The 12,355-nt window shown below is 35.0% G+C and overlaps 2 protein-coding genes across 2 annotated transcripts in view; one reads left to right on the forward strand and one right to left on the reverse strand.

The window, feature by feature from the left end:
• The window catches only part of CAPS2 (calcyphosine 2), a 39,989-nt gene extending 38,403 nt beyond the window's left edge, over positions 1-1,586 (reverse strand). The window contains 1 exon segment of the mRNA XM_089921587.1: positions 1,447-1,586. Within this exon segment, the coding sequence (XP_089777713.1) occupies positions 1,447-1,586 (140 nt within the window).
• Positions 1,314-12,355, forward strand: part of GLIPR1L2 (GLIPR1 like 2) — a gene marked incomplete at its 3' end in the record, with an annotated part of 31,830 nt that continues 20,788 nt past the window's right edge. Inside the window, exons 1-3 of the mRNA XM_089921588.1 lie at positions 1,314-1,818; positions 9,573-9,818; positions 11,629-11,732. Coding sequence (XP_089777714.1) covers positions 1,585-1,818; positions 9,573-9,818; positions 11,629-11,732 — 584 coding nt within the window. The remainder of the gene's footprint in view (positions 1,819-9,572; positions 9,819-11,628; positions 11,733-12,355) is intronic.

Here is a 12,355-nt window from a genome sequence, read left to right on the forward strand (position 1 = left end):
GATATGGTGATCACCTGTCAGTGATGTGTCAGATATGTCTAATACAGTGGGATGAGTAAAAGGCTAAAATTTCTTCCTAATCTAAGTCTGCATTATTGTATTTATCTTGTGCTTTAATATAGCAGTTTTCATAGTCTAACAACAGTACCAACATAATAAAGGAATTCCATCTTTCAGCACTTGCCACCTTGACCCCCCACAATACACTCTGGTCATACTAAAACACTTTTAGCCTTTTTTATCTCCTAGCATACTACATGCTTTTTCCTTTGTTTAGAATGCACTCTTTAACTTGTGTGCTTCACTTTCTCGATGTCACACTCCCCAAACAGGCCTACCTGGTCCTCAAAAAGGGTGTTAGTTGCCCCACACATTATGCCATAGCACTTTGGCTTTATATTTATCCATGGTATAAAGTCACCGATTTGCTAGTTCTCTAGACTGTAAGCTACTTGGAAGCAGGGTTTGTGTCTTGTCCACTGGCCTTTCTCATCCACCTAACACACTACCTGGTAATACATATTTATTAAAAGAATTAAGGCATGAATGAAACCATCTTGTGAGGTCTACTGCTTTCAGTTGTGTACACCATAGATAATCTTTAAAAGCACATTTATTTTTAGATACTTTTTGGTCAAGCGGTTTCAATGCTTTCTTTGTGGCCAAATTCTGTTCCTGTGTCAATGATTCTGAATATCTCCTTAATGCTATCCAGCACAATATGTGATATGCAAATATATACCCCAAAACGAATATGTTTTTATTTTGTGCCTACAACTTACATTCTTCAAAGCAAGTTTTCTTGAGCCAAATACTTGAAGCTAAAGAAACCAGGCCAAAATCTGCTAGGACACTAGCCATTTTTTTCTGAAAGAAATGAAAACCAAAAAAAAAAAATGAGTTCTTACCTACTGTTAACATGACAATTTGTCAGAGAAGATGAATATTGATATTCCAGACATGCTGGTGAGAGAAAAAAATGAAAATATTTTAACTTTATGAGAATTTGATGATCCCTAGTCTACCCCCTACCTGCTGAGCTTTCCACTTTTCCCATTTATCCTGCGGTTTCCCACAAATGATCACTAAAACATTGAGAAAATCTCAGTGAGGAAGTTGGCCTAAAAGAGGATATTCTTCTGTCCAGGAGGAAAATAAAAGGAAGGTCTTGCATTAAACTCCCAACTTAACAAGTAAGGATTTTTTTTTTGGTTGAATTTTCATCAGTGTCACAGAAGAATTAGAAGGTTCCTCAGACATGTTACTTATTCAGCAATTGGCATTTACTGGGCAGTTGACACATTAATAAACGATGACACATCATCTGGTGTCAGAAATCGACTCTGGATATTTAACTACATTAGTTTAGTGAAAAGCTTGCACTCATTTAACTCAAGCCTCTGTTGTGGTTAGTTCTGCAGACAGCTTTCACGAGTCTTCCCTCACTCTGGTTTCCCTTCATCCTTTTCCCTCCGTTCGCGGGGAGGCGGGGCCAGACGTGCCTGCACCGCCCCTCCCCGTTGATTGGCAGGTCGCTGGGGCGGGCCGGCGCGTGCGCACTGGCCTGGCCAGGGCCAGTGAACCATGGAGACCCCGAGGCGCTTCGCCCGGGAGTGGTACGCCCAAACGCTTCCTCTGGCGCAGACGGTTGTTTGGGAGGTGTGGCTCTGTGAGTTCTGGCTACTACTGCTGGGTTCCGGTTTGAACGCGCATTTTTTGCCACACGAAGAGGACGTAACGTTTATCAATGAGTACGTGAACCTCCACAATGAGCTCCGGGGCAGCGTCATCCCCCGAGGGGCTAACTTGCGCTTCATGGTGAGGCCCTAAGGCGGTTGCCCAAACCTCCAACAGCCCCTGTCAGTACTTCCCCCTCGGCCGCGGAGAGTCTGGGTCTCTGAGCCTTAAGGATCGCGGACAACCGCGCTTAGAGTTTGGGTTTTAAAATACACGTAAAGTTTATATGTTCAAGAAATAAAAACCACTGTCACTTGAACGCATAGTTATTACCAAGGGTTTGCACAGGGCTTGGACTAGGGTGAGTAGAGGTACTCACCAGAGGTGCAAAATTTAAGGGAGCTTTAATTCGAGAAAATGATGGTTTAATGTAATTTTTAAAATTTAAAAATCAATGCAAAAGTATTATTGATGAAACAGAATCACGTTAAACAAAGACAGGATCTTTGAGCTTGAATTTGGGAGAGGCAAGTGAGGCACTCTCAGGATAATGCAAATGAAAGGTCAGATTCTGTTCTTATTTAAAATTTTGAATTTTTATCATGGATGTTTTCACACTAATTTTGCCTTTTTAAAATATTTTTTGTCTTGATTATTGAGCTTTTTGGTATCCAGCCTAAATTTTGCTCCCTAGAGAATGTTTCATTCACCTCGTCCTAGACCCGGCCCTGATTTTGCTTTCCCTTACAAAATAGTTCTTGCTTCTTTCCCATTTTTTTCCCCGTATTTCTTTGCAATGATTCGTTAGCTGTTCCCCTGGTGCTATAGAGTCTTCATGATTGTCATTAAAAATGAATGCAAAATGTATTGAGTAAATATCGGGCAATTAGGACCTTCCAATTTATGTTGTAAATATTGCAAGGACTGTCTCCCTAGATATGTCTTTTCTTCCTTCTGGATTAGTTCCTTAGGAAAAATTCCAGAAATGTGACAAAGTATGTGATTATTTTATTTATACGATACGTAGCAATTGCTATACTGAAGGACTGTGCCAAATTAAGCAAATATCAGCAGTGTAGAAGTACAGTAAGTCCCCTACATACGAACGAGTTCAGTTCCCAGAGTGCGTTCTTAAGTCCAATTTGTTCTGAAGTCCAACAAAGTTAGCCTAGGTACCCAACTAACACAAGCGGCTATATAGTACTGTACTGTAATAGGTTTATAATACTTTTCACACAAATAATACATAAAACACAAAAAATAAAACTTTTTTTTTTTAAATGTTGGGGGTAGTTTATTAATTAATTAATTTATTTTTGCTGTGTTGGGTCTTCGTTTCTGCACAAGGGCTTTCTCTAGTTGTGGCAAACAGGGGCCACTCTTCATCGCGGTGCGCAGGCCTCTCATTATCGCGGCCTCTCTTGTTGCAGAGCACAGGCTCCAGACGCGCAGGCTCAGTAGTTATGGCTCACGGACCTAGTTGCTCCATGGCATGTGGGATCATCCCAGACCAGAGCTCGAACCCGTGTCCCCTGCATTAGCAGGCAGGTTCTCAACCACTGCGCCACCAGGGAAGCCCCCAGATAAAACATTTTTAACCTTACTGTATAGTACCTTGAAAGGCACAGTAGTACAGTACAACAGCTGGCATCCAGGGGCTGCCATCGAGTGAACAGCCAAGAAGAGTTACTGACTGGAGGAGGGAGAGGAGGTGGGAGATGACAGAGCTGAAGGATTGTCAGTGATAGGAGATGGAGGGCAAGCTGCAATTTCACTAACACCTGTAGTTGATGGCACAGGTTCTGGTTCCTTGCTGGATTCAATTCTATCTACCCTCTTGAAAAAGCAATCCAGTGATGTCTGGGTAGTAGCTGTTTTTTTCTTGTCATAGATGACATGGTAGCACTGGATTGCATTCTGAATGGCTGCTGCAACCTTTGTGTACCATACTACGTTCAGGTCCTGTGCCTTAGAAACTAACAGTGCCAACTGTGACAAAGCGAGAGAGAGGCATGGACATATATACACTACCAAACGTAGGGTAGATAGCTAGTGGGAAGCAGCCGCATAGCACAGGGAGATCAGCTCGGTGCTTTGTGACTGCCTGGAGGGGTGGGATAGGGAGGGTGGGAGGGAGGGAGACGCAAGCGGGAAGAGATACGGGAACATATGTATATATATATAACTGATTCATTTTGTTGTGAAGCTGAAACTAACATACCATTGTAAAGCAATTATACTCCAATAAAGATGTTAAAATGAAAAAAAAAAAAAAGAAACTAACAGTGCCTCCTCAAATAAAGAAAATCCCCTTGCCATTTCCTGCGTCTTGAATCTCTTCTGTTCTTTAGTTACTTCTTCTTCCTCTAGTCTCTCTTTGTCCATTCTCTGGGCCTCAATTCCATCAGGTCTTCATTAGTAAGCTACACAAAGTAAGCACACAAAGCACAACCACTTGTAGAGGATGCACGCACATGACAATGTACGCCAGACACGTGAACTAATTTACTGGACTGCACATGTGACATACCATACGTACATGTGACTGGACATACCACATCTGACTGGCTTGGACATTTTCAGTCACTTGCTAAACTAATAAATTATAAAAGGGAACTTTGCTTTAATGTTAATTTTAAAATGTTATTTTGATTGGACGTATTTTGTACGTATTTTGTTCATTTTCTTTACCTTTTGAATTCTCAGTAAGTTTCCTCTTCTGTTTATATGTTTTCTTATAGAAATATATCAATACTAGCATTGTATTTGCTGAAGATAGTTTTATCCAAGCCAATTTTAATCTTTTGAATTTAATTAGAATTTGAGGATATTTGAGAGTTATATCTATGTATTTCCCACCCTTTGTGATTAATTCTATTTCTTCCAAGTTTGAAGATTAGCATTCCTCCTGATAATGAATAGACACAAAATATTTTTAATTCAACTTTTTATAGGCTCTGTATTCCTAATGTCTAAAATTTTTATTTCAAACATAAAGCATAGAGAATAATATAAAGCATAATATTGTGTCCCCTCAATATATATATTAATATGTGAACATTTTTGAAAGAATAATGTTTTGGGTACAGTTTAAAGCTGCACTCTAAATTTTATCCTTCTTTCTAAAAATTTGTATATATTTTTCCCATGGATTTTACTAAGATGTAAATGATAACTGTAAATAGTATAGTCTATCATAATAGTATGGTCTACTTAGAACTTTTCCTTGACAGGTTTGGAAATCATACATTTTATCTTTATTATTTACTGGTTATGCTTAACATTTTAATGTATATACTTTACAAAGTCCAAAGTTAATCAACATCTATAACCTTCTAAACATTAAAAAGATATTACAACACATAAATTGTCTTCTGCCCATGTCCATGCTGTTGTTGTCGTCACCTAGTATTTTTGTTCTACCTTGTTTTTAAACTCAAAACAATTTTTAAACTCAAAAATTTATTGGGTTTTTTAATTGTAAAATATACATAACATAAAATTTACCATTTTAACCATCTTTAAGTGTACAGTTCTATGACATTAAATACATTCACATTGTTGTGCAATCATCACCACCATTCATCTCCAGAACATTTTCATCCTAAGCAATAGAAACTCTGCACCCATTAAACACTAACTCCCCATTCCCTTCTTTCTGCTGGCTACTACCATTCTACTTTCTGTCTCATAAATTTGACTACTCCAGGTACATCATATAAGAATCATAAGTGTTCCTCTTTGTGACTGGATTGTTTCACTTAGCATGATGTCTTCAAGGTTCCATTCTGGGACTTCCTTGGTGGTGCAGTGGTTAAGAATCCACCTGCCAACACAGGGAATATGTGTTCGAGCCCTGGTCTGGGGAGATCCCACATGCCACGGAGCAACTAAGCCCGTGTGCCACAACTACTGAGCCTGCACGCCTAGAGCCTGTGCTCCGCAACAAGAGAAGCCACTGTGATGAGAAACCTGTGCACTGCATGAAGAGTAGCCCCTGCTCTCCACAACTAGAGAAAGCCCGCACAGCAAAAAAGACCCAATACAGCCAAAAAATAAATTAATTTTTAAAAATTTTTTTAAAAGAATTTCCATCCTCTTAAAGGCTGAATAATATTCTACTTTATGTATATACCACATTTTGTTTATCCATTTATCTCTCCATGGACAGTTGAGTTTCTTCCACATTTTGGTTATCGTGAATAATGCTGCTGTGGACATAGGTATATGAATAGATATCTGTTCGATTCCCTGCTTTCACCTTTACTAGGTATATACCCAGAAATGGAATTGCAAAAACATGTACAAATTCTATGCTTAATTTTTTGAAGAACTGACATTCTGTTTCCCATAGTGGCTGCACATTTCGCATTCCTACCAGCAATGCACAGGGTTTCAATTTCTCCACATCCTTGCCAACACTTGTTTTAATGGGTGTGAAGTGGTATGTCATTATGGTTTTGATTTTCATTTCCCTAATGATTAGTTATGTTGAGCATATTTTCAGGTGTTTATTGGCCATTTGTATGTCTTCTTTGTAGAAATGTTTGCACAAGTTCTTTGGTCATTTTTTGGTCAGGTTGTTACAGTCTTTTGGTTAGCTGAATTGAAGGAATTCTTTATATATTCTGGATAAAATCCCTTGTCAAATATATGATCTTCAGATGTTTTCTCCCCTCCATAGGTTGCCTTTCATTCTGTTAATAGTGTCCTTTGATACACAAAAGTTTTTAATTGTAATTAAGTCTAATTATCTATTTTTTTATCTTGTTGCCTGTGCTTTTGGTGACATATCTAAGAAATTATCGCCAAATCAAATGTCATGAAGCTTTTCCCCTTTGTTTCTTGTAAGAATTTTATAGCTTTAGCTAACAGGTACATAAAAAGGTGCTCAACATGACTAATCATCTGGGAAATGCAAATTAAAACCACAATAAGATATCATTTCACACCCATTAAAATGTCTATCACCAAAAAAGACAGGAGAAAACAAACATTGGTGAGGATATAGAGAAAAGGGAAGATTTGTACATTGTTGTTGGGAATGTATATTCGTACAACCACTATGGAAATTAGTGTGGAGGATTCCTTAAAAAATTTTAAAAAGAACTACCATATGATCCAGCAATTCCACTCTTAGGTATAAAAACAAAGGAAATGACAACAGGATGTTACAGAGATGTCTGCACTCCTGTGTTCACTGCAGCATTATTCACAATAGCCAAGATATGGAAGCAACCTAAGTGCCCATCGATGGACGAATGGACAAAGAGGAAGTGGTGTGTATATATACAATGGAATATTGTTCAGCCATGAGAAAAGAAGGAAATCCTGCTATTTGCAACAACTGGGATGGAACTTGAAGGCATTATGCTAAGTGAAATAATCCAGACAAAGATAAATATTGCATGGTATCACTTATATGTGGAATCTGAAAAAAAAAAAGTCAAACTCATAGAAACAAGGGAGTAGACATTCCAGTGGCAGCAATTCCACTTCTGGGTATTTTTCCGGAAGAAAAAAAACAAAAAATACACTAATTCAAAAAGGTATCTGCACTCCTGTGTTCATTGCAGCATTATTCACAATAGCCGAGATATGGAAGCAACCTAAGTGCCCATCGATAAATGAATGGATAGAGAAGATGTGGTATATATATATATATATATATATATATATATATATATATATATACATACACAATGGGATATTACTCAGCCATAAAAAAGAATGAAATCTTGCTATTGGCAACAACATGGATGAACCTAGAAGGTATTATGCTAAGTGAAATAAGTCAGACAGAGAAAGACAAATACCATATGATTTCACTTATATATGGAGTCCAGAAAACAACAAACATAATCAAACAGAAACAGAGTCATAGATAAAGAGAACAAACAGGTGATTGCCAGAGGGGAGTGGGCGGGGGGGATGAGTGAAATAGCTGAGGGAAATTAAGAGGTACAAACTTCCAGTTACAAAATAAGTGAGCCAGGGGAATGAAATTTGGGAAGTACAGTCAAAAATAATGTAATATCTTTGTATGGAGACAAATGGTAACTAGGCTTGTGCTGATTATTTTGTAATGTATGGAAATATTGAATCACTATGTTGTTCACCAGGAACTAACATAGTAGTGTTGTAGGTCAATTATACTTCAAAAAACAACAAAAACAAAAATACTCATAGAAAAAGAGATCAGATTTGTGGTTATGGGGGTGGGGGCAGTGGGGGATTGGATGAAGGTGGTTAAAAGGTACTAACTTCCAGTTATAAGATAAATACTAGGGATGATGTCCAAATGTTTAATATAACACTACTGCTGTGTGTTATATCTGAAATTGTTAAGAGAGTAAATCTTGAGTTCTCATCACAAGGGAAAAATTTTGTTTTTATATCTATATGAGATAATGGATGTTCACTAAACTAATTGTGTTAATCATTTCATGATGTATTATGCTGTACACCTGAAACTTACACAGTGCTGTGTGTCAATTATATCTCAATAAAAATGGAAGGAAAAAAATGGAAGGAAAAAACCCACTTAGAATAGTGACATGGTGCATTGTAAGCATGTGATGTGTAAATAATATGCAAAATTAGGCAGTAGAAAAATGGTCCATGGAGCATTGTTTGCAAATGGCAAAGAATCTGAAGGGCCATTAATAGTGGAACGGTAACCTTTATTACATGCTGCTAGCCATAATATGGAATACTATAAAAAGTTTGCAAAAAATTAGGTAGATCTAGTTGTGCTAATATGGAACAATCTCTCTAAGTGAAAACTGCAAGTTACGGGCCAATAATATTGTGTATGGTATGATTAAAACCGTGCAAAGACAAAAATCACAAAATACTCATCTAAAACACCCTAACATATCTTATATATGAATGTGTGTATATGGAGCTAGAGAAATTTATACATAAACAATTTTTTTAAAAATGATTACCTCTGGGGAGGAAATAGTGCGGGGAGGGAGGGTATATGCTAAAGTTTTCTATAATATATTTTCTGTATTGTACTTCTGTATAATCTATGAAATTAACCAAGAAAACTCTAGGGAAATCTTAGTATTGTTTTTCAGAAATGTTTATTTTCAGATTTACTGTAACATATATATATTTAGCATGTTGGTTTTACAAATATTTTGTTGATTTTTCTATTTGTGTTGTTTTTGTTCTTGTCCTTAACTAAACAATGAATTTAATGAGGCTCTAAATATGTCAGAAGTACACATTTCTGGATATTTCCATAAATGGAGGGGAGCAGCATCTTGTGATATTTTCTTACATTTCTAGGAACATCCTAAAAACTTTACATGTGCCCCTTTTATAACATTTACCAACTACCACTATGTGTTAAAAAATATATATATAAATATATATATGTGTATTTGTATATATATGTATATGTATGTATATATTATCCCAGGTTTTTCTCCTAACAACAGTAAGCAACTAGAGGACAAATTTATGTTGACTTCATATTTTATTCCTCACAGTACAATAATTTGCATATAATCAGTGCTCAATAAATAGTTCTTAAATATTTTAAATTATTGTATTATTACATATAAAAGGCATGAGATTAAAAATACACATTTTCTGAATAGACTACATGTAAGAGTATTATAACCATTTGCATCATCTAACAATCTGATTTTTTACTTACAAATATATGCATAAGCCTTCATCTCAGGAAATAGTTGTTTCATTTATAATTGTCTCAAAACACTTTTTCTCCTACATAAATTCCATAAACCAGACTCATAAGCACAAAATAAGAATTGTTTTCCTTACATATAATTATGAGAACTCAAGGAAAATAATTTAGAGCACAAAAAAAAAATAACTCGTTATTTTTTCTTCTTTACTTTTTGCATTTTTTTTTTCAGACTTGGGATGTAGCTTTGTCACGGACTGCTAGAGCATGGGGGAAAAAATGTGTGTTTGAACGTAATATTCATTTAGAAGAACGAAAAATGGCCCATCCTAGATTTAATGGTATTGGTGAAAATATGTGGGTCGGCCCTGAAAATGAATTTACTGCAAGTATCGCTATCAGAAGTTGGTTCGCACAGAGGAAAAAGTACAATTTTGAAAAGAACAGTTGCTCTGATAACTGTTCTAATTATCTACAGGTATCTAATTTTATATTATTAATTCAATAGACTCCTTAATTGCTTTACTACTATGTTGTTATTGTGTTTCAATTTTATAAATAAACTCAAATGGTAAAATTATTACCTCTAATAGAATCAAAATTCTAATCAGTCCTAGATCTTCTAAATGTTCATCATTTCTTCTATTATTTGAACCATGCAATTAAAACATTCCTTTAAATATAGTAAGTCTAATCTCCATAGCCAAAGATGAAAGGTACCTTTCTAAGATAATGTACACTGGAAAAGAAAGAAACTAGCAAATGAAAATTAGTTTTAGTTTATTGACTATAAACATAAGTAAAAGATGATTTTTTTTTGCACAGATCAGCACACATACTACTATATAACTGATTAAAATATTTTAAATGCAAATACATATAATTATTTTCCTACCTCATGTCTAACAATTCACTCTTACACTTTGTACTCCAAGAACACTGAACCACTTTTTATTTCGTGTACAAACATTTATTTTTTCACATATTACATTGTTTTATAATCATCTGTTTATATATCTAATACTACACTAAGGGCAGGGACCTTGTCTTCTTATCCATGTATTCTCAGCACAGCAACATGACATTATTAAGGTCTTCAATAAATATTTGTATCAGGTATCAAGAAACTATTGAATTAACTTCCAAGCTCATTTAAAAGATTATTTTTCAGTCAATAGACTCTAATGTAGAACTTAAAATCTTGGAATTTTTTCATGTTGAACTCATGTCTTCCTGTTCCATCAAATGATTTATGTTTCAAAAATTTTTTAATCAATTTTTTCTCCTAGAAAGTTAGAGTGGTTCTCTACTGTCTTACTCATGTCAAAGCTAGACTCCTTAATATGACTTCAATACTCTGAGTAAAAGTCTACTCCCTGACCTACTCCTCTGTATTTTTTCCTCCTTAAGTCTAGTTTCCTAGACATTTTCATTTCCTGCATTTGACCTGTTTAACTTCAACTGTTACAGACATTCTATTCTCTATTCTTTTAAAGAAACTCTATTTCTTTTGGAATCACTAAGACTTCAGCTATAGAGAAAAGGAAAACAAATTGTTTCTCCCTCTCCCACAGAGGTTAACAAAACAATTTTTTGTTGTCATTCACTTGTAAGTATTAGGAATATTAAAGCCATTCAGGAATTTCTGGAATATCTTTAATTATTCTCATATTTTCACTCCAAGACCTATTTTGCAAGACATTATTTTATAGGAACCAGCTCTTTTACTCATTTTTTTAATGAAAGGCCCAGACTTCATTTTATTTTGTAATGGAATTTCCTCAATAAAAGAAAAGAAAAATGCTGATAACATTCAATTACTTTCTACTCTTGTATTTCTTTTCCTTCCCTTCTATAATCTTACTGTCCCCTCTTTTTTTCCTTTTTATTCACAACTTCCATTCTTCCAAAACTTTGTGTCTTCTCATTTCCCTCTCCCTCTTTGCCAATAACCTAGAACTCTCAGAGTCAACAAGAGGTCAAAAATTGATTCAGCAGGTGTCTTCCTTTGGCTCTAAAACATTATTCTGGATCAGTTTTTCTCAGACTCTTTATCCTAAGAATACAGTATTGGTAGAACCTATTAAAGTGTTTCTCTAAATACAGTTTTGGAAATGCTTCCCTAAATCCATGATAATTCTCTACCTGCATCCAAATGAAGAATTGTTCATATTCCTTGAATTGCTTTGTTAAAGGTCCTATGTGTATTGAATATACTATTGTTTATACTATGGCAGAGTAAATGTTTAGAATTAACTTTTATGTTTTCTTTGAAAATTTTATTTTAGCTTGTTTGGGACAAGTCTTACAAAGTTGGTTGTGCTGTTACTCCATGTTCAAGAATTGGACATATTAAACATGCAGCACTTTTCATATGCAACTATGCACCAGGGTAAGTTCCTTTAAAATTTTTAAATAATATAAAAATAAATTGGGGATTTTTCAAGGTTAAGTTTTCCTAACTTTCAACATATTCTTCTAAATGTCTTTGCAAGCTATAAAAGAATTAAGTATGAGATAGCAATTAAAGACTTTATATTGAAATTTTTTAAATTTAATAATAAAATAAGTCATATTTAGGCATACTGATTTTATGTATAGACTAGCCAAATATTACTTCCTGAGAGAATTTTAACTTTAGTATTATTTCACAGTACCTAGCCTAATTAACATAGGATTTAAATTATTTTCCAAAATTGTTTATCTCCATATTTATTTTTAAAAAGCCAAAAGAAAATAAGGTTAAGTGTGTTGAAATGTATGTTGTAAGAATTGTTTCAAGAGTACATCAGTTTTATAACATGAAGGACACTTTTAGTTGACTATCCTCTGGAGAGTGTATTATTAATTGGGGCTACTCTCATACATATAAGGAATTGTAATAACTCAGAGATGCAAAAGTACTTCACAAGTCTTCTAGTTAAGCTATACATATGAAACTTGAATTCTTAACACTTACTTACGATGTGGTTACTTACCTGTACCTAAAAACTTTCCAATGATGGGAAAAAACTA

The sequence above is a fragment of the Delphinapterus leucas genome, chromosome 11 (assembly GCF_059928025.1).
Source record: "Delphinapterus leucas isolate spDelLeu-1000000601 "Yukka" chromosome 11, BTC_Dleu_Yukka2, whole genome shotgun sequence".
In the NCBI taxonomy this organism is placed as follows: Eukaryota; Metazoa; Chordata; class Mammalia; order Artiodactyla; family Monodontidae; genus Delphinapterus; species Delphinapterus leucas.